The sequence below is a fragment of the Dipteris shenzhenensis genome, chromosome 1 (genome assembly GCF_047967505.1).
Source record: "Dipteris shenzhenensis isolate YYH24624 ecotype China chromosome 1, Dip_SZ_1.0, whole genome shotgun sequence".
Classification (NCBI taxonomy): Eukaryota; Viridiplantae; Streptophyta; class Polypodiopsida; order Gleicheniales; family Dipteridaceae; genus Dipteris; species Dipteris shenzhenensis.
In genome coordinates, this window is record NC_141596.1 from 49,160,153 (window position 1) to 49,183,480 (window position 23,328).

General features: G+C 43.6%; 1 protein-coding gene across 1 annotated transcript; it reads left to right on the forward strand.

The window, feature by feature from the left end:
- The first annotated feature begins 4,275 nt into the window (after nucleotides 1-4,275).
- LOC147905967 (NAD(P)-binding Rossmann-fold superfamily protein) lies at nucleotides 4,276-23,081 on the forward strand. Its single transcript, XM_087382484.1, has 8 exons — nucleotides 4,276-4,525; nucleotides 4,610-4,714; nucleotides 21,210-21,291; nucleotides 21,499-21,580; nucleotides 21,702-21,741; nucleotides 21,834-21,968; nucleotides 22,164-22,301; nucleotides 22,498-23,081. Exons 1-8 carry the CDS (start codon nucleotides 4,281-4,283, stop codon nucleotides 22,787-22,789), a joined length of 1,119 nt encoding a protein of 372 aa, XP_087238610.1. The 5' UTR covers nucleotides 4,276-4,280; the 3' UTR covers nucleotides 22,790-23,081.
- The last annotated feature ends 247 nt before the right edge of the window (nucleotides 23,082-23,328 follow it).

The window sequence follows — 23,328 nt, forward strand, 5'->3', positions numbered from 1 at the left end:
CAGTTGTTCGAAGATTTGCAAGTCATTGCCAAGAAAGGGGAAGGTTCTAAAGACAAGCCATCGTCAAGCCATCTAGATGGTGATCTGTGGCCTATCATGGGGAAGAAAAGAAAATCCAAGGAGATGTTGCATGACATTTCGGGTGTGTCATCTTAGTCTGCATGTGTGGAGTCTTTGTGTAATCTTTGTATGAAGACCGTCAACAAGAGTGATGGATATGGTGTCCAAGGCAGGCTCGCTTGGCTGGTGAAAGGATTAGGGTGAAGGCTCGTTGGATAATATGATGCATGAGGATGAAGACCCTCAAGAGCTTAGATTGCTTGATTGACATGCACAAGAATTGCCAGAGGTAAACCATTAAAAAAAAGAATGCTAGAAGAGCAATATGCAGAGAAAAAGTGCTTGGATTAAGCTCTCAGAATGTCGAAGCTCTCTGTACTAGAACGATGTCCAAAAGGATCAAAGAGGTGGCCTGTAATGTGGATCAAGGTAAGGAGAAAGCTGCTTACTAGGCACTTGCAAGCCAATAAATCGTTGTCTTAAAGAAGTGGTGGGGGAATAAAGTCTATAGCTATTCTCTCATGGAATCTACGGGGTTGTTGTAGTTTGGTGAAGCAAAAAGGCTACGTGTCTGTGCTTTGTAGGGTTAATGCTAACATTATGTTATTGCAAGAGCTTATGGGAAAAATGATCCGCTATGGTTCACTATTAGTATGCTTGGGTATGAGGTGTTGGTAAAGTGCCCTGCAAGGGGGAAGGGAGGGCCGGCAATTTTGGCAAAGGCTTACTTGGGTATAAGATAGATTTTCCATCTTCGAGAAGGCTAGTTTCTGGCCGCATCTGTGTCGATGGGTTTGTTCAAGTTTAATGATCCTAGTATGTATGCACCCAATAGTCCGACAGAGCATTGTGATTTTGTTGGTCATTGTTAAGGTTTGTCTTATTGGATGAGCATTGGTTGTTGGGTGGGACTAGAGCCTCACAAAAACAGTGTTGGAGGACTGGTCTCACATGGCTAGGGTAGTGTCGATATCAAAATGGGAGGCCTAGGATAGTTTGTGCATGGATTTTGGTCTTACTAACTGTGTGGAGTTGGACCTTGATGGTCTGGAGGGCTTCTCTTGGGAAAATAGAAGTTATGTCCTCCAAAAGTTCTTGCTGGCACACTAGGGAGGCTTGGATGCAAGCTAGGACCCTTAGTGATGATCCCTCTATCAGATGGGATTTGGCCATTTGAGCGGTGCTTCAAGAAGCAAGAGGATGGGACAAGCCAGATTGAGAATCCAAATGGAGCCTAGTAGACTTGACTATGTGATGAGCTCTTAGCGAAGTGCCTTGGACCTGTCTAAGGGGAATCTGATTATGGCGACTTTATTGACAAAACTAGAGCAAGAGATGCAGACCAATGAGCTTGAGGAAGCAGATTGTGCTAGGATACAGATTAGGCAAATGTGGCTTGATTTGGGGGATACCTAATGTGGCTTGATTTGGGGGACTACCGAGAAACTTTTTCTTCTAGGCTGTCAAGAGAAAGCACCAGGGGGACTATTGATAGGGTACTTGATGCAACATGCAAGATAGAAACCACATTTTGACATATTGCAGATATTTCAAATCACACTTGAGGGGCCTAATGGGTTCTCTTGTAACTCAAGATGAGGATTGAAAGGGGTTTTGTCAAAGGTCCTATCAGGGTTGTCAGGGAGGGTTTCTAAGGCTTAGAGTCTATAGCTAGCTCCTCCATTTACTCTAGTTGAGTTGTGGGAGGCATTGACGAACATCAAAGAAGGATAGAGCCCCATGCTTGAATGGCCTTACGTTGGAGTTTTACAAGGATTCTAAGATGTGATGGGGGAGGACTTGGTAGGATAGCAAATGAATCAGTGATACAAGGGACTTTACCTCAAGATGTTAACACAGGTTTGATCAAACTATTTTCTAAAGGGAAGAGCATGCTTAATGTAAGGGATTAGAGGTCAATCCACATGCTGAATACCCCTTATAAATTGTGCCTAAGGCTATGGCATTAAGGATCAGGGAGATCTATTCATAGGTGGTGGATAAAGAGCAATGTGGCTTTGTGAAAGGTAGGGACATTTTTTATACATCCTGAATATCAGCTCGGCTTTGGATTATCCTGCATGTCTGGGTAGAAATGTTTTAGGCTTGGACTTGTTGACCTGGATAGGCTTATGAAAGGATACATTGGGATTTCATCCTTGCAATTCTGAGGAAGTTGGGATTTGGTGAGCAGTTCACGAAGATGGTGGCTATGCTCTTTGATAATGCTTGGCATGAATGGGGGAGTGGTGGGCTGGCCTCAGTAGGTCCTTCCATCAAGGTTGCCCCATTGCACCCCTCCTAGTTGCTATTAGTTCAGTCCTCTTACTATTAGTTTAGTCCCCTTGCTTCATTTGATTAAGCAAACCCTTGCCTCGAGATGGTTGGAAGGAGTAAGATTCCCTTTAGGGAAGCAATTCAACTCCCAAATGTTTGCTGATGATCTCATAATATTCTCCAAGGAAAGCCCGTCTTGTTTGGATACCCTGAAGGAGATAGTGTCAGTATACTGTCGTGCATTGGTGCTAGCTTGTAGTTGGTCAAAGTCTTATGCCCTTAGACCTTTGTTGGATCACTTGCCTGTCAGGGCGGGTGTAATGCCAGTGTGCAGTGGTTACCTCAGTGAGGTGGTGAGATATATGGGTGCCTCGCTGGGTCTGGGATTGACAGTTAGGTAGTGGTTTAACTAGTTCAAGGATCACATTAAGGCTAAGCTAAAAAGTTGGTGTGGGCTGTCTCTTGGGTGGAATGCCAGGGCTTTAGTGAATGGTGAAGCATGTATTGTCAGCCACGACGACTTACGTTGCAATTGTGTGGAGGTTCAACATAGTCATTGCATGGAGATAGAAATATGTTTTCGGGCTTTCATATGGGCAGAGGAAGGGGGTGAGAGGCATATGCACTATATCTCGTGGGAGCCTCTCAAGTCTCCAAAGTAGCAGGGTGGGCTAGGGATCCCTGACATTGAACTAAAAAATGTTCTTTGATTGGGGAGTGTCTCCTCCAGCTATTTGGGGAGAGCTGTCTGTGGGTGGAAGTAGTGCAATGGTTTATAGAGACAACTTGAGGAGCAAAGGTGGGCTCTTGGGATGGTATGATGTGGTATGAGAGATTGTTTTCAGATTTCCCGTTGAGGGTGAAGGGGTTGGACTTGTTAGTCGGTCTTGTCTCCACATGGAAGATGGCTATCGCTAAACTTTCTTAGAAAGGGATGGGGGGTGCTAGCCTTGCTGAATGCATATGGTGGAGTAAGGACGTTATGGTCTGAGATAATTCAGTAGGAACTTATAAGTGGTCCATAGTATCCTCAAGAAGGGTCGGGTTTATTGGGCCCAGATTTGGGACCCTCGGAAGGGAGACTGCTGGCTTGAGAGTGTGTGAGACAACTTTTGTGCACGGGATTTTGGGATTAGTTCTGGAAGGTTGGCCAATGAATTGTATTGAGGTTAGAGGAAGGATAATATTTCAATGGGTCATGGGGAGGAAGGTCAAGCTGTAAAAATTTCAACCTGCTACAATGTAGGCTTTGGGTTTCTACCCTGTTCTTTGGCCAAATTTTGTACTTAGGGTTTTTTTAGGGTCCCCCCCCCCGCTTCTTTAATAGAAGCCGGTAATGTTTTGTGGGGCCCTTAGGATGTTTATAGACTAGCCTAGCGTGGGCATGCTGAGGGGATCATGGACGGGCAAGATTGCTCGCCCAAGTCTAGCCCAGGGCCCAAATTCATGCAATGCACCGTGGGCAGACATGGGTGCCCCTAGTTTATAAACATCGTTAGTTTAATCATGCACTTGTCCTCTTCCTTTACACTGGTCATAGTGTAAGGGATCGTTCACATGAGAGGGGTGGTTTGAAAACCACTCTAAGGTGACTCAAAAGTGGCTTTTGGACTGGAGGCTATTTGAGAGGTGGGGCCTTCACAAGCAAGGTGGTGTTCCGTAAGAGGGAAGGGTGAACCTGCTCTCATAGATAGTCCCCCAACTAATAGTTATAAGATAAGATATAAGACATAAGAAGTGGTTTTAGGATGGGAAACAAGCTTCTATAATCAGCTATGCAATCTACACGTTTTTCACCACCTTATCACGTTTTTCACCACCTTGATAAGATAAGATATAAGATATAAGAAGTCGTTTTAAGATACCTTGAAAAGATAAGATATAAGATATAAGATATAAGAAGTGGTTTATTAGGATGGGAAACAAGCTTTTAAAAACCAGCTATGCACTCCACACGTTTTTCACCACCTTGCCTGCTGCAAGCAACTAATTGCTCTTCAGCATTTCGCCACAAACCCTCTCCCACACTACGCCTTCTTGGGGCTTCGTCCCCATCATCATCATGGAAGCTCAACTCTCGATTCGCTCAAGAACACGATTTCGCTGCGGTTTCCCATCCCAGTTTGTTCATCTTCGGCATCGGCTACGTTGGCCTTGCCGTCGCGCGCTATCTTAAAGGAGTGGGATGGTAATCTACATGGTTGCATGCCGTTCTACTTAACCTGTTGTTGCTGTAATACATCATCCCTACTCGCCCTTTGATATTTGACAGGGAGGTTTCGGGGACTTGCTCAAGTGAAGAGAAAAGAGAAGCCCTGGAACGAATTGGCTTGCGTGTGTTCCATTTCAATTCTAACAATGACGGGGAAGGTCTCGTGTAAGTACTTTCGGTCTATTCCATTCTTTTTGAGTACGGTATTGTCTCGAGTTCACTTCTCCTTTCATTACGTATTCCGTGCAGATATATTAATCAAGCTTTTCCTCCATCATTGCGTGTATGGTCTTTAAGAAATGGAGCACAATAAACAACCCTTGTAGTAAATACACTATTTGCAGCTCTTTAAACGATACCGAATTTTCTAGAATTTCTTCTTTCAACCTAAATTGTAGCCCTTATAACTTTTCATAGTTGTACGGCCAGGGAACTGGCCTGGTGGCCACCAGTCACGGCTCCCTGTGCCCACTGGTCCGGGCAGTCTGCCCTATTTTTTCTTTTCGTTTCTTCATCACTCATGGAAGGAAATGGATTATGACAACCACCCGGAGGTGGTTGACTGTTTACATTCTATACAAGAGCCTTTCTCTTTCCCTTATTGAAGGCTACGAGGACAGCTATTTCAGCCAGTTTAGTGAGGTCTCTAAGAGTGGTTGGGTTGAACATTTTAACCTCATACGTCACGTTTAGGGTTTACGGATGAAAGATATATCTTTCTTCTATCTTCCACATTGTTTCCTGGTAACTCTAAAGAGAGTTTTCCAAACCTGGCTGTAAATTCAGCAATACTCTTAGTATCAAATTGCTTGAACCTTTCCCAATGGAAGGTCAAGTTCCTTGGTGGCTTTCAGTTGTTCCACAAACTTAGCTCAATCAAGGTAGGCTCTCTTCCTATTTGTAACAATGACCACCACGTTAAAGCATCATTTTGTAGATGCAATGTAGCAAGGGAAGCTTCTCTTGATCGGTCTTTCCTTCATTGGGCGAATTAAAGCTGAAAATGGCAAATACAATCAAGGATTTTATGAGCCTTCCTTTCTTCATCATATTCAGGGAATTCAATCTCTCTTGTGATTGAAAGTTGATTCTTTTTGGAGGAGTGCTCAGCTCTCCCTCTCCAAAATTGAGAACCCTCTTTGTTCCTAGCTTTGTCATTATGAACTGTTCTATCATATTACTAAGTTGAGAAACCAGCTTCTCAATGGGAGACCCTTCCTCCTCTTCGTATTTGGATTATCTATGTGTGTGGAATTTTGAGCTAAAGGTTTAAACTCATTACCTTGCTATTGGGTGGACTCATTTCTCCCCTCCTTTCCAAAAGAGAACTCCTATCAAGAGGTTCTTGTTGGAAAGAGGGTAACTCTATTCGTGGATTATCATAATCAAGGTGTGTTTAAGTGTTGGGATAAAGGCCAATGGCCTAGTATATACCCCTTTGTACCATACATACATAATAAGAGCTTACCTTGATCTGGGTGAGTTAGCACCCACAATTTCGGTGTTCTCCTTTTCTTTGTTGCTCTCCGATAAGACTTCCTCTCCATCAACTGGTATCAGAGCTTGGTTGAGCGAAGCCAACAAGGAGACTGTAGCATTGTGGTGTTGCTGTGTCAAGAGCCCGAACTTGTTGCGTGGAGTCTCCTACTGCTCGTGGGTTGCCCCTGGGAGCTGTATTTTGACATATACTAGCTCGTTTTTACTGTTTCAGCCATATATATCAGGTTGCCTCGATTGTTCCAGCAATCTATTGCCTTGTTTGAGCAGGGGAAAAGAAATATTATCCATCTATGGTCAAAAACGACTTGCTGCTCTGCAATTCCAGCCACTGGAAGTTGCTTTTTTGGGACCTGAAAGCAAAAACGTCTTTTGCTTGTGGCGGACTCCAGTTGATCAAAGGCAGCTGGTACATTCAGATTTTAGTTGGGTTTATGCCTTCAAGTTGATGCGTATTAAGCCAAAGGTTGGCTGAAAGTGATTGCTTACAATTGATGCATTTTGAGCCTTTGTTTAGCTGAGAAAGTAAGCATAAGTGAATAGTGTTTTTCTGAAGCTGTCTTGTATCCCAGGAAGGGATTATTTTTTGATGGCTTCGGCATCAGAGAATGCATTGTTTAACATTGAGAAGTTGGATGGCACAAACTTCTCCTATTGGAAGGAGCAAATCTACAATGTTCTGGTGCAGAAGAAGCAAGTAAAGCCTATAAAATGCAAAGGCATAAAGCCAGAGGATTGGAAAGATGATGAAGAGTGCAAGGAATTAGATAAGCTTGCACGCTCTACGATCATGCTCACACTTTAAAAATCGGTATATTTCAATGTCAAAGATACTGCAGGTGGTACCTATGGTATGTGGACAAAGTTGCATGATCTTTATGAGAAGCAGAGTGCCGCTTGTCAAGTTTATTGGCTGAAGAAACTCATAGATCTTCGCATGGAAGAAGGGACTTCCATGTCTAGCCATTTAAATGAGTTAACACAATTTTCAGTCAACTTTCAGCTCAGAAAATTGCCTTTGATGACTCAGTTAAGGCAATGTTCTTATTGGTCACCCTTGCTGAAAGTTGGGACACTTTTAGGACTGCTATAAGCAATTCAGCCCGTGCAGGAGGCCTTACAAGTAATGATGTTGAGAGTAGCCTTCTCACTGAGGAGGTAAATAGAAAGAACACTACTGGAACTAAAAGTTCAAGTGCTCTCAATGTGAGAGGGAGGTCATATTTCAGAGGGAAATACCACGACAGAAATACAAGCAAGTCTAGAAGCAAATCTAGAGGAAAATCCCATGCCAAAAAGGATTTGGAATGCTTCTATTGTGGGAAGAAAGGCCATTTCAAAAAGGATTGCTACAAATGGAAGAACAATAAAGGCAAAGGCAAAGGCAAAGCTAATGTGCAGCCCAAGAAGGAAGAGAAATCCACGGTCAATATAGAGGAAGTGAATGCCATAAGTAATAATACTGATGAGGGTGACATTCTTTATGCCTCTATGTTTGAGCATGCTTTTCTTGTGACTAGTGATGATGCATTGTCACAGAATTGGATACTAGACTCAGGGGCATCTTTCCATGTCACTCCACATAGGGAGTGGTTTACCATTTATGATGCAGGAAGGAAAGGAACCGTGAGACTTGGAAATGATTATCCATGTGACATTGTTGGAGTGGGAGATATTCACTTGTCTCTTCCTAATGGTTCCACATTTGTACTCAAGAAATTAGCAAAGGGTCACTTGTGATTGCTAGAGGTTTCAAGCATGGAACGTTGTACTCAATGCATGTGTTAGGCGTAAGAGATAATGTAATCGCTGTGACCGAGCAGCCATTCGTCTCTTTGTGGCATCGTCGGTTGGGACACATGAGTATGACAGGAATGAAAATACTTTTTGGTTTGCAGTATGTTCATGTGTTTAATTTTTCAAATTTTAGCATATGTGAGTATTGCATCTATGGGAAGCAGAAACGGTCTTCACATAAAAAATCTTTGGGCAAGAAGAGGCTTGAACCATTGGAGTTGGTTCACAGTGATGTGTGTGGACCTATGCCTACTGTCTCATTGGGTGGTGCTTCTTACTTTGGTACTTTCATTGATGATGCTACACGGAAAGTGTGGGTCTATCCTCTCCGGAAGAAGAGTGATGTCTTTGATGCATTTCAAAAGTTCTTAGCATTTGCTGAAAATCAGTCAGGCAAGAAGCTCAAATGCTTGCGCACTGATAATGGAGGAGAGTATATCTCATGCATTTAAGAATTTTTGTGAGCTACGTGGCATCAAGCGGGAGTTGACTACTCCTGAGAATCCTTCTCAGAATGGGGTTGCTGAGAAGATGAATAGAACTATTATATAAGCATGCTTTCTAATGCCGGTCTACTATCACGATCTGTGACGTATTCCTTTCTCTATATCTAGACTTATGGATGGTTTGATGAATGGACACTTGTGGAAGGGTATGCCCTTTCGACGGGACACTTCCTATGAGGCATAACCCTTCACAAGAGACATTCTATTGAAGAGACACTCCTATTGTAATGTACCCTCTCATCAAGGGTCACACCCTTCACAAGGGGTACACACCTCTTCATGCACATACACTTTGGAGTACACACCTTTTCATGTGTGACTTTTCACTCTCTATATAAGAGAGGCCCAACTGTGTGGATGACACACTACAGACACTACAGACACTCAAGCAATACAAATATTCCTTATTCTCTGCTATTTCAGTCTCCTTTCTGTTCCTTAGCACATTTCTAAATATAGTAAATCTAGGATTTCTTACAGTGGTATCAGAGCAAATTTCGCTCCTGTCTGTAGGAAATGCCCCCCACCTTCTAGCGCCTACCTGATACACCTCTTTCCGCTAGAAGGATATCCGGGCACATTGTGCATGGAAGAGATGGAGAGAATGAGCGTAAAAATTTTTTAGCGCCAACCCCACCTAAAGTCATCAATGGCCTCTCCATCTCCCCCATATCACGAGTTGATGTGAATGGACACGACAAAAATTGTGTCTTTTGATGTGCTTGGGCTGTCCCAAAACCAAGGGACGCACCTTTTCCACCATCGGACACACCTTTTGATGAAGAGTTTTGACTCCACACCCAAGGGACACATCCTATTGTGGAAAAAAGGACACATCTTTTCGTGTGGGGACACCCCTTTTTTAAAATAGGGTCACACCCCTTCATGAAAAGGTACACCTATTCCAAGGGACACACCCCTTAGAATAGGCACACCTTTTGGCACCAAGCACCCTACAAAAGGGTACCTAAAAGGGCTAAAAAGAAAAACCAGCCCTATACCCAAGACCTAACCCTAGACTACCCAAGGGTTAATTAAACCCACATTTTAATTTTCTGGTAACCACCACCCAGCACTAGGTGCCCAAATCAAAAAATGCGAAATCCAGAATTCTGTTTCGCCTTTTTTGCCATACGTGTTTGCGCCATATCCTTGCAGCAAGCAGTGCCCCTCGTCAGGCCTCCATCTTGCATCGTTCTCGATGGCCTGCACTAGCCGGCTCTATTGCATACCTGCCTGCAAGACCTGGTGATCGAACAGACCCCCTTTGCAGCCTCTATCGTCAACTTGCTGCCTCGATTTCTGCAAACAGCGCCAAGGTGCCAGAAATTCGCCATGATTACCTGCGATCAACAGCCTTTGCTGCCCGCAAATCAGCCAGGAAGCAAGAACAGCGCCAGATGCAACGATTTGTTTCAAGCCTCTGCCAGCGAATTTCTTCTAAGCCTCCCCTGCTTGTGATCAGCAGCCTCGATGCCCTTTTCATCTTGATTCAGACCAGCCTGGATCCTGCTGGCTCGTCTCGCCACCTTAGCCTGTGAACAGCGGCAGGCCAAGCCCTGCACTCCCATGGTACGCAGCAAATAGCACAGTTTCCACGCAGAAGACAGCACCAGGTTCCGCGCAATCTGCCCTCTTCTGTAAATCGCCTCTGCCACGCCTCAGTCAGCCTTGAAAGTCTCGCCAGGCGCCTCTTAATCGATGGACCTCCGGACAAGAGATTTTCAAGCCTTGCTATGCAACTAATTGGCAGATCTAATCTATGCCAGGTGGATTCTTTCCATTCTATTTCTAAGGATTCTCTTTCATATTGTTATTTGACGCTCATTATCAAATTACAGCAAATGAAAGTCTCCTCCTTAAAGCATGGAAACCCCTGGTAATTCCCCAGTCCCTTCAAGGACACCTCAGGCATCATCTACCACACAATATCGTGTTCAGATTGCACAACCAGCCCATTTCGGAGCTTTTGCATCGTGGGTCTTTTGTGTCACGTGCCCTTCCAGTGACTTGGACCACATCCTATACCTTCTGCGTGAGGCACCTCAGTTACATTACTTCCTCAGCACAGTCCAGGTTGTGTTCCACGAGACACGTAACCCGATATTCCTCATGAGTTTGCTGTCCATCTTTGGAGATATTTTTACCCCTCAGCTTCAGCATCTCCAGGGTACTCTCCACCTCCTTCAGCTCCCAGATATCCTCCTGCACAGGTTGTACCTTCCCCAAGATAGTATTTACACTTTGAAGACACTCCTTCTCCTGGATATCCTCCACTCCCGACAGCAGCTCCTTATCCCTATGGTACAAACTAGAGTGCAGGTTCGTGCTTTTCTCTCAGGGATCTCAGATATGTCGCAACGCTCGCGTGCAAAGCGACTCAAGTCTAAAAAAGACCCCTGAAGTCAACTTACAAGGCGAAGCACTACTTCAACTTCAAATTTCCCAGCTTCAGGACAGCATCTCCGACTTGGTCCAGAAAGTCCAACAACTCCAAGATTCTCGCAGTACCACACATACAGAGGATGACGTGACGCAACTAGACGACTATGTGGACTCATTTCCACCTGAGGTAGAAAACACTGAACTCCGTGCCCTCTACCGGTTACTCTAAGCTTCCAAAACTAAAAGACTTGACATTAAACTTTCGGAAGCCTACACTGGTCAACGAAATCACCGAACAGTTGACCAATGGCTCACAAAACTGCGCATGTACTTTGATACTGTTGACCTGATCGAAGGCAAAAAAATTGCCTTGACAGCCTTCCTCCTCAAGGATACAGCTTTCCTATGGTGGCAACGACGCTTAAAGGACGACAAAAGTGTGTTAACCTGGGAATGTTTTGAACACGTGCTCCATTAGCAGTTCATACCTGCCAATGCAGACTTCCAAGCACGATCAAAACTCAGATAGTTGGAGCAAACAGGCTCCCTGTCTTCCTACATCTCTCAGTGCACCACATTGGTGCTGGAGATTGATGGTGTAACTGATGATGATCACCTTCATGCTTTCATCTCAGGCCTAAATCCCTCGTTACGCATTGATATCCTCAAAGCAAACATCACCACCACAACTGGCGCTATTACTTACGCAGAGCGCATTACTGATTTTCCAAAACACAGGAAAGCAGAGTGCTAATAGAACACCGAACTCTACAATGGCCAAAGGTGCTCGCCCTCAAAATAACCTCAAGTTTAGAAAAAACTCGGGTAATCAAGGTCAGCGACAGTCTCAAGATCCCCACACAAGTCTCAGAAATCGTATGCTTGATTCCAACAGAAGCACTCCTCCAAGGATCGCGCCTCTTCTTCTTCACAAAGTCATCACCGTCATCCCCAACATAAAGGTGCGGCCACTGACAAGAAGAACAACTTGAGGACAAAAGGACTTTGTACCATCTGTATAGGCAACCATAGATGGTTCGATTGTCCCAAGCGACCAAAGCAAAATTCCAATATGGAACCTAGCACTTCCTAAATAGAAGATGCTACCCCAACACAAGACAAGAAAGGCAAAGCTGTTCGAATGGCAATACCATCCACATGAGCCTTGCCAGCAACCCTGAACCTTGCCTGGCCACTCAAGTACTTTGTCTAGGGACTCTCCTTAACCCCAGTTGCCTCTATCCTACAAGTAAAGAAGTGGGTTCGTAAACATCAAGTAAAGACTTCACTTCTGTTGGTTACGGCAGTAGAGGAGACACTAAAAAAGGATCCTCCTGAATACCTCAACCAACCTTTTTTCTAGCCCTACCTGGATATTTTTCCACAGGAATTGCCAAAGCAGTTACCACCTCGACGACCAGTGGATCACCCAATCGAACTTATTCCTAGCAGTAATCCACCGTCGAAACCTCCATATCGGGTTTCTTACACTCAAAATGAAGAAATCCAAAGACAGGTGACCGAACTACTCGACAAAGGTCACATTCGGCCCAGTCGCAGCCCTTTCGGATCTCCTGTACTACTTGTGGAAAAAAAGAATAAGTCAATGCGCCTCTGCATCGACTACTGAGCCCTCAACAAGCTCACTATAAAAAACAAGTATCCATTGCCTCGCATTGATGACCTCTTCGATCAACTTCTACACGCAACACAATTCTCAAAGATTGATCTTCGTTCAGGTTGGTTATCATCAAATTCGCATACGATAAGGCGATGAGTACAAGACAGCTTTTCGAACAAAGTATGGACACTATGAATGTTTGGTCATACCTTTTGGGTTAAACAATGCCCCGGCCACATTCATGACACTAATGAACGACATCTTCAGGCCTTTCCTCGATAAGTTCATCATCGTTTACCTCGATGACATCCTTGTTTTCAGCAGATCCCTACATGAGCACAAACAACATCTTCACAAAGTTTTTGAAGTTCTTTGCGCAAATTCTCTTTACATCAACATTGAGAAGAGTGAGTTCTTCAAGACCCAACTCGAATATTTGGGACATGTTATTTCAGCTTAAGGCATCTCTATGGATCCCAAGAAGGTCGAGGTAATCCGCAACTGGCCTACTCCTAAGAATGTTCATGATGTCCGCTCTTTTCTCGGATTGGCAAACTTCTACCATACAAAGGTCTATTAGTTTTCCGAAATCGCAGCTCCTATGTCTGAATTATTGAAAAGCATAGCAATTTTTCAATGGCTTCCCGAAACAGAGTATAGTTTCCAACAACTCAAGCAAGCACTCACTACCATACCAGTTATGGCTATTGTTGACCCAAACCTTCCATTTGAGGTCATGACCGACGCTTCCAACATCGCTACAGAAGCAGTCTTGATGCAAGAAGGCAGAGTGATTGCTTTTGACAGCCATAAACATTCCGATATCCAAACCCGATACCCGGTTTATGATAAGGAGTTTCTTGCCGTTGTACATGGTTATCGCTCTTGGAAACATTATCTCATGGGAGCCGACTCGGTGGTCAAGACAGACCATCACTCTCTAAAGTATATCTTTACTCAGCCAGTCATGAACGCTCGACAAGCACACTGGGTTGAGTTTCTGGCCAACTTTCACATGACCATTGAGTACATTCCAGGACTACGCAATGTAGTTGCAGATGCTCTCAGCAGGTTAACTCGAGCATCAGCTATGGTAATCTCTACATTATCTGTGGATGTTCCGAATTCATTCAAAGGGAAGTATTTCAATGATAAAGACTTCGGCACATCAGTACAAGTTCTTTCAAAAGATCAACCTTCGACTTCCGAACAGAAGATTTTCTCATCCTATTCTTATACGGACGACCTTCTGTATTATCAAGATCGCGTCTGTGTACCACATGACAAGGATGTTCGACGTCTTTTGTTAAAAGAGCATCATGTAGTTCCTTATGCTGCCCATCCAGGCATCAACAAGACTTATAGGTCACTCAGTGCAACATACTATTGGCCTTAGATGAAAAGCGACGTCATCAAAATGGTTACATCTTGCTTATCTTGTCAACAAATGAAAGCAAGCCGACGACTTTCAACAGGACTTCTTCAGCCTCTTCCAGTTCCAACTGAAAGGTGGGAAAGTATTTCCATGGATTTCATTACGACACTACCACGATCCCTCCCGAGGTAATACTCAGATTATGGTAATTGTTGATCGATTGTCCAAAATGGCATACTTTGTTACTTGCAAAAGCAGTGCACAGGCTCCGGACATCTCCAAACTCTTCATACAACACATCTTCCGACACCATGGATTGCCCAAGAATATCATATCCGACAGAGATCCTAAGTTTACCAGTCACTTTTGGATTTCACTGTTCGAATCTTTGGGTACAACTCTACTGTTTAGTTCAGCCTACCACCCAGAATCAGATGGCCAGACTGAAAGAGTCAACCAAGTTCTGGAAGAAATGCTTCGATATTATATTCAGTCACGCCTAACAGCTTGGGAAGAGTATCTACCATTCCTTGAGTTTGCTTATAATAACTCTTTCCATAGTGCCATCAGCATGACTCCGTTCCAAGCAGCTTATGGATACACTCCGATTGTACCAACGAATTTTGTACTTCAACATCGAGTGGCCCTAGTTGATCAATTGGTTCAAGAAATGCAAGGCATTCTACTCTCAAGTCAGGGATCATATGCGAAAAGCGCAAGAGCGGTATCAACGGTCTGCCAACAAACATAGACGTCACCTAGAATTTGACACTAGTGACATGGTGCTATTATTTGTAGCCCCACATCGCTATAAGACGGTTAAGTTCGTGTTTCCTAAGTTGCGACCAAGATACTATGGACCTTTTTGGATCGTCAAGAAAAATTTACCTTTAAGTTACAAATTGAAATTACCACCATCATGGGGTAAAATCCATCCGGCATTTCACATTTCTTGGCTAAAGACGTACATTCTAGGCGATGAAGCAGTTTCTCTTGCAGGTGATTATGTCCCAGAAATCGAAGACGATTATGTTCTCCTTATTCCTGAGCGTATTCTGGACCATTGACAGCGAGAGACTCGACATTAACTTATCACGGAATTCCTTGTTCTTTGGCGAGATCTGGACGACTCCGACGCTACTTGGCAATCTGATGAAGACTTACAGCAGTACCCTGACATTTTACAGCAGTATTTTCAGAATTTACCGTGATATTTTCTACATTAGTTCATTATCTCCACCAGGGTCTTATTTTGAGTGGGAGGGGATGTCACGATCCGTTACGTATTCCTTTCTCTATATCGAGACTTATGGATGGTTTGATGAATGGATACTTGTGGAAGGGTATGCCCTTTCGCGACGGGACACTTCCTATGAGGCACAACCCTTCACAAGAGACATTCTATTGAAGAGACACTCCTATTGTAATGTACCCTCTCATCAAGGGTCACATCCTTCACAAGGGGTACACACCTCTTCATGCACATACACTTTGGAGTTACACACCTTTTCATGTGTGACTTTTCACTCTCTATATAAGAGAGGCCCAACTGTGTGGATGACACACTACAGATACTACAGACACTCAAGCAATACAAATATTCATTGTTCTCTACTATTTCAGTCTCCTTTCTGTTCCTTAGCACATTTCTAAATATAGTAAATCTAGGATTTCTTACATCTACCTCATGGTTTTTGGGCTGAGTCTATCAAGACAACAGTACATCTTATCAATAGATCGCCTAGCAAGGCACTAGATGGGAAAGTGCCAGAAGAGATTTGGTCAAGCAAGCCACCATCTTATGGGCATCTTCGTGTATTTGGTTGTGAAGCTTATGTTCATATCCCTAAGGAAAAATGCAGCAAGCTTGATCCAAAGTCAAGGAAGTGCATTTTTCTTGGATATGGTGATTTCAGACGAGATGGGATACTGATTGTGGAATCTAGAGGCCAGGAAGATAGTACGCAGCCATGATATTATCTTTAATGAGGACAAGATGCACAAGAAGCCAGAAAAGATTGTTGAGATACGCAGAGTGGTGTTTCAAGAGGATGGACAACCATCATATGAGAGGCATGCACAACCTGTTCCACATGATGCAGGGGATGAACAGCCCATAGATCGTGAGGTGGGAGAGCCACATCTAGGTGGACAACCTCAGGTTATGCAAGGAAATCAGTTGGGACAGCAAGATGCTCATGGTGAGCAAGTGTTGAGACGTTCCACTAGAGTCTCACGACCTCCACAGAGATATGCTCCATCTCTAGATTATGTCATGTTGATAGATTGTGGTGAGTCTTCATGCTTTGAGGATGCTATGTCTAGCAATGACAAGCATAAGTGGGAGAAGGCTATGCAGTTAGAGATGGATTCTTTGATGAAGAATGCTACTTGGGATTTGGTTTATTTGCCCAAAGGAAAGCATGCATTGCCATGCAAATGGGTTTACAAGCTGAAGATGTCTCCAGCAGATGCATTGCCTAAGTATAAGGCAAGGTTGGTAGCCAAGGGTTTTAAGCAGGAGAAGGGGATTGACTTTGATGAGATCTTTTCCCTAGTGGTGAAGATGACTACCCTTCGTATAGTGCTTGCATTGGTTGCCAGAGAGGACATGGAGCTTGTCCAAATGGATGTCATGAGAACATCTATATGCAACAGCCAGAGGGATTTGTTGTGCAGGGAAAAGAACGGATGGTATGCAAGCTTTAGAAAAGTCTTTATGGACTAAAGCAAGCTCCCAGGGAGTGGTACCATAAGTTTGATGCATTTATGCGATCCCAAGGGTACACACAGAGTGAGACAGATCATTGCCTCTACACAAAGAAGGCATCAGATGGCAGCCTTCTTATTTTGATTTTATATGTTGATGACATGCTTATTGTTGGGAAATCTACTTTGGATCTGGATGCCTTGAAGAAAAGGTTACATGAGACCTTTGACATGAAGGATTTGGGTGATGCTAGTCACATACTTGACATGAGGATTGTTCGGGATAGGAACAAGAAACTCCTTCATTTGTCACAGAAAGAGTACATTAGCAAGGTACTTGAGCGTTTCAATATGGAGAGGGGGAAGTCCATAAGTACTCCATTGCCCTTATATGTGAAACTCATGCAAGCGGACAGCCCTAAGTCAGACGAGGAGCGGGCTGAAATGGCAAAGATACCTTATGCATCCGCAGTAGGAAGCTTGATGTATGCCATGGTTGCTACACGTCCAGATATTGCTTTTGCAGTGGGAGCTATTAACAGGTATATGGCAAATCTTGGTAAGAAGCATTGGGAGGCAGTGAAAGGTATCATGAGATACTTGAATGGTACAAAGAACATGTGCATTCTCTTTGGAAGGAAGGACACATCTGTTGTTGGATATGGAGATGCTGATTTTGTAGGGAATGTAGACACCAGGAGTTCTACTACAGGATATGTTTTCTCATTCACTGGAGGTGCAGTTTCATGGGTCTCTGGTTTGCAGCCATGTACGGCTTTGTCTACCACTGAGGCAGAGTATGTTGCAGCCACTGAGGCATGCAAGGAAGCTATATGGCTTACTCGTCTAGTGGACTTGAGCATTGCAGGAAAGGTTCCAGTTTTGCATTGTGATAGTCAGAGTGCCATTCAGTTGGCACGGAATCATGTCTTCCATGCGAAGACAAAGCATATTGATGTGAAGTATCACTTCATTAGAGAGGTGATTGAGGACAAGCGCATCCAGCTTGTTAAGGTTCACATAGATGAGAACCGTGCAGATCTTCTTACAAAGAGTCTTTCCTCAGAGTGGTTTGCACATTGCAGAGTATTGATGGGTGTCAGATGACATTAGGATGCTCATCTTCTCCCTTAAAGGCGCATTGGCCTTGAAGTGGGAGGTTGTTGGGTAAAGGCCAATGGCCTAGTATATACATCTTTTTTCAAGGGTGTATCTAGCCATCTTTCTTAGGCACCTCTAGATCTTTTTTGTCCAAGGTGTAACGTGGACTATGTCTTTATCAATCTACTTTAGTAAACTGCATATTGCATAAAATTTAATCAAATAAAAAATTCCTAAAAATAAGTGCAACGACTTAGGGATGCAAAACTGTCAAAATGGGTCAGGTTTAGATAGTGTGCACCCATCCTATAAAAGCATGACCTAAGGTTAACACACAGAGTGCACATAAACACACAATTTAATGTGCAAAAAGGTGCACAGTCTCGGTGAGGTTGCCCTCAGTGGACCTATAACCTCGAGCTTTGCCATCTTATGGATTGTGTTGTTTTGATCCATTGGTTTCAGGGTACTGCCACACACCCCAAAACCCTTACCTTATTGGGGTGCACCAGGTTAGGCTCTCTAGTGACCTCTGTGTTTTGGTGCTTGGAGAGGCATATAAGGGATATTGGTCGCACTCGGCAACTTTGTTGATTGCATCTCAGGTCTTGACACATATCAGCTTGAGCCTGCCTTAACCAAACGGGTTGTTTACTTCTGGGTTGGACCTTTGTAAATTTACTCCAGAGACTATCATTCTTGGGTTGGGCCTTTGTTAACCAGCTCCAAAGACTTCACCCCATGGTTACAACAAGGTTGGCAAACAAGGCACTCATGCAACTCACCCCCAAACCTCTCTGGATAAAACACCAGGCCTGACCATGGGATCGAGTGCATTTGATGTACCCCCTTAAGATCCGTCCAAAGGAAACCTCCAAATAGTCTCTCCATGTTGTGCCAACGGCTTTTCTGCAGTGCCCAGACTGAACTTACATACACAGTAGTAGCAGTCAGCACATGTTTCAAGATTACTATTTTCCCTGCACAAGACAAATACTTAGTAGACTGATACTTAAGTTTAGCCCTTTCGCTTGTCATGTATCAATTGGTCTTTACCTGCTATGTCTACAACCATGGGACAACCTAAGTGCTGAAAAACTTGGCCTTGAGCAATTCACTGCATTCTAAAAATCTATGTGCGATCACACGTTGCACTAGAATTTCTAACATTCTACTTGGCACTGGCATGGTAAAATTGTACAAACATATATCAGGGCCTTCACTTTTACCTCTCCCCCAATGGAAAAGAACGAGTCATCATTAGCGAACAGCTGGCTTACTTGATGCTCTCAATCTCTCCTTTGTTATACGCTTCCTTGGGCCTGTAAGAAAGGCTTCAATGGTATTGGGTGTGGGTGTGGGGGTGGGGAGGGCAAGAGCAGTGGTGCACGCGAGCAGTGTGGCCAACAGACCTGTAAAGAGCATAACTTTCAACTTTCCTTGTAGCTTTTGCTGACAGGGCTCTGACCAACTGTCTGTACTTCTTCCCAGATCCGAAATGGCACAACACTTGGTCAATACATGCTTAAATTCTGTAGTATGCTTTCTCCAAGGCAAAATGGAGGAGCATATATGGCTTCCTGCAATGCATGATATAGTCAATCCCAACTGCCACATTCAAAATTAGTTATAATATTTCTCCTTGGCGATTATCTTGTAAGCAGTGCTCAGAATAGTAATGTTTCCCAGGCAGTTACGCTGTTTCTGGCTGGATTCTTGCTGGATGAGTTTCACCATTCAGTTTTGGTATTCGGATGAGGTCCTGAATGCTGCCATGCTTCATTGTCCATTGAACAAAGATCTTCACCTAGTAAGTTCCATTTATACAAGAATAGTAAATTTCCTGTCCATTATATTATCTTGATTCCACCTTCAGAGGCATCTGAGATAGCAGTTTCTGAGATACTTGCCTCTGTCCATGCATCTTGTTCGACTGCAATGCTCTTCAAATGTAAGATGAAGACCTTGGCCTCTGCTGCAGGCTCCACTATCCACAATCCATCTTTGGTCTGCAATGTTCTCCTTGAACCTTTATTCTTTAGTTGTGTTACAAAACAGCCTGGATGAGCAGTCCCCCTCTGTGATCCAATTCAAGCTGTCTGTGATCCAATTCAAGCCGGACGTTATCTTGGCAGCTTTCAATTTCCCACATTTTTGAGCTTGCATAAAGTCTCCAAGCTCCTGTAAAATCTGAATAGGAATCTTAGCTTTTGCGTTCTTGCTTTTTTTCTTTTAAACCTTCTGGCGTATCTGACCAGCTTCCTAAGATCGTTTTTCCATTTAGCTCTAGCAGAGAACTCTCTGGCCTTATCTCTTTCCCAAGACAGTCAATCCCTGTAAATTCAATTAAAATGCCACATTCCCATCATCCTTGCATTGGCCTTAAGGCTGCCCTTAAAACTAACAGGACAGTGATCTGAGATAGAGAGGCAGTAATGATGTACCCCCCAAGAGGGGGCTTAATGCACCAGCCCCAGTACACAAATAAGTCGTATCTAGTCTGGTGGCTCTAAGTGAGCTCCCTCTGTCAGTCCATGTAAATCCTCCGAAGGAACCTTCAGGTCAAAGGTTTTTGGCATCCACCAAGTCAAGCTCTTATTCCAGCTTTCTCGTCCTTTTGCTGTCTCATGTACCTCTTGGGATGAGACCTGTGAGCAGCCATAGTTACCTCGTTAAATTCTCCTCCCATGAGGTAAATCTTGCCCCAAAGTGGCCGGGGAATGGCCCTATCTGTGGTACGACGAGGAGCCCTATCTGTGGTACGAGGAGGAGCATATATCCTGAATCCTAACACCAATGAATAAGAACCAGCCCTCTGCATCCATCCTCACTCCAATGCCTCCCTTCACCAAGATGGCAACCACCCAATTCCTCTTGGGAGAATTCAGAAATACCTGGTACTCTTGCATTGGGCAGTCCAACAGTTCACTATCTCCCTCTCCAAACTAAGGTTTTGCCGGGTGCATTCAGGCAAAAGGACCTTCTGACAGGGTGCCTCTCATATTCCAAGACACCACCAAAAGGTCTTCAGTCCCAGCCATCCCAGCTGGAGAAGCTGGCTTCTGTACACACCGATTCTCAGCATCATTAAACGGCATAAAATAATTTGACCAAACCAAGTCCTCTTCACTTCTAAGGTTTACATGCACTATACTGACACAGCCTTGCCTTGCAGCAAGGATATTTTGAATCAATTGTAACCAGGATGAAGATGAGGCAGGAATGGGATGTACTTCCTCCACCAGCCACGTCCCACTGTTCGGAACCCTTCTTCATTTACATGCAACAGATTACCCAGTAAGGTGTTTTGCTTGAGCCACTTTCCGTAAAGCCACATTTAAAAAGCCCTTATTAATGAACTTGATATTCTCCAAGGCACATACTGAGGATAACTCCTAAGGAAATCATTTTTGCAGCTCTTCTCGACAGAACCTTGCCCCCTCCCCCCCCCTTCTGGGCCTCTTTTCCCTTTGCCCCTCATTTTAAAGGGAAAGGAGATGAAAGGTAAAAGGGAGTAGCGGGAGCAGCTGAGGTGTGTTTTTTGTGTTTGGGATTCTTTATTGCTTTCAGAGGAGGATTCAGTCTTATAGGGTTGTGTACAAAATTTAGATGGGTTGAACTTGACTTTGGCTTATTGCTTACTCTGGTCATTTTCTGAATGTCTTCCAGACAAGAGGGCATACAAGCATTGAGCAAGGCAACTCATATGATCATTACTATACCTCCTGTTGCTGACTTTGACAATGATCCGGTTTGTAGTCTGCACATGAACCTCATTGTTGGCCTCTTCTTGTTCTTAAATTCCTGATTTCGGTTTTCCTGCAGCACTTTAGAATTCTCATACGTCATTGGTGACATTATGCTTCTCTGCTACATTGAGCATGTTCCCTGTTTGCATATATAAGCATCTGTGGACATCGAGATCTTGTTGCTTACTTTATCTTCCATTGTAATACAGGTCTTGCTTATGTATAAGGAGCATCTTATCCATGCAATTACAAACATGAACCTGGGTTGGATTGGCTATCTTTCATCTACTGGTATAAATTTGGCATAAATTTGTACTTGGATGTTTAAAATTTACTTGCCTTCACTGTGTGCCTTCTGTTGGATATATACATAATGAAAGAATTGAGGTCTACCTTTCACCAAATTTTGCAGGGGTGTATGGCGATTATCAAGGTGAGTGGGTGGATGAAAAGTGAGTTTATGGACAGTCCCTAAACTATTTAGTTTGTGTATCCTTCCAACTAGCAATATAGCTTATGCAAGGCACCTTTTTTTTCCTGTTAGCTCCCAAACAAAGCCAACAGAAAAGCGTGCAATTGCAAGGCTAGAGGCAGAGAGAGCATGGCTACAACTGGGTATGGATTTTGGAGCTTGCATTCAAGTTTTCCGCCTTGGAGGGATTTATGGACCTGGGAGAAGGTGATAAGGAGCACCTTTCTGTTTAAGTTGATGTTTTTTTCCAGATCAAATGGGCTCTTAATTAATAAGTACATCCTGCTATTGATATGATTTTGCTTATTTAAGATAGGCTTTTCATTAATAAGTACATCCTGCGTTCACATGCATTTTCCCCAAGATTTTGTAATAAGGCGTGCATCTTTGTGGTGATTGTAGTGCAATTGATACCCTACTTCGTTCAGACAAACTGTCTTTAAAACAACGGGCACGGCAAGGGCAGAAGTATACATCACGCATCCATGTGTCTGATATATGTAGAGTGATCATGGCAAGCATTCAGTCGCCTTCTCCTGGGTATGAACTAGGATTTTCATACAAGATATAACTAAACTGAGACTTGAAGGCACTGTTAGTTTGCAATTCAATCTGTCCTGGGTGGTTGATGGTTTTCTTCAGTGGCTGTAAGATATAACTGCATATTGATTGATACTGGTACCTCTTGAAGCATGTGACTTGTTAATTGACTTAAGGTTGGCGTGCCTGTTCTCAGAAGGATATACAATGTGGTTGATGATGACCCAGCTCCTCGGGGAGAAGTATTTTCTTATGCTAGGGATTTAATAATTGAGAAATGGCCAGAAAAAATGAATAAAGAAAATGACAGATCCAGTCCTGGAGTTACACTTTGCCAAGAGCAGAATGGGATACATCAAAGTCGTCCTGAGAAAAGAGTTCTCAACACACGCTTGAAGGATGAATTAAGGGTGGAGCTGCTGTACCCAAGTTACAAATCTGGATTGGAGGCTGTGATTGAGGGCTTAAATTATTCAGTTTTTCTTTGAAAGGCAGGTCTGGTTGATTGAATTCTGTTTTAGCAATTGGAAATGTGAGTGAAAATTGTTTGAAAGATTGGATCCTTGATATGCAGCCTTAAATATCAGGTGCTTGAAGTAACAAAATTACAGTTATCAGAGGCAGGATAACTGAGCAGATTATCAAAACACAATTCACAAGCTTCTATTGCCATGTGCCTGTTCTGGAGATTCGTTTTCCAAGCTTCCTAGTCGCAGTGAGACCTTCCCATCTATTCCATATATGCACATGGACATTATGGGAAAGTGGTTGATGCGTCAGCTCTTCCTTGCTCTCCTATCACATCCATAGGCGAAAACTCTCTCTCTCTCTCTCTCTCTCTCTCTCTGTGGACCCTTTTGCATGACAACCTTTCATGACTCAAAGAAGGCCAAGGTCCCCCTCAAGGGAGATACTCTATAAATATAAATGTAACAAGCTTTTTAGTTTTTTGTGTTTCACTCTTTCCTATTTTAGACCAACTGGCTGGTTGCAAGAATGATATAAATAACTAGCCAATCAATTTCTT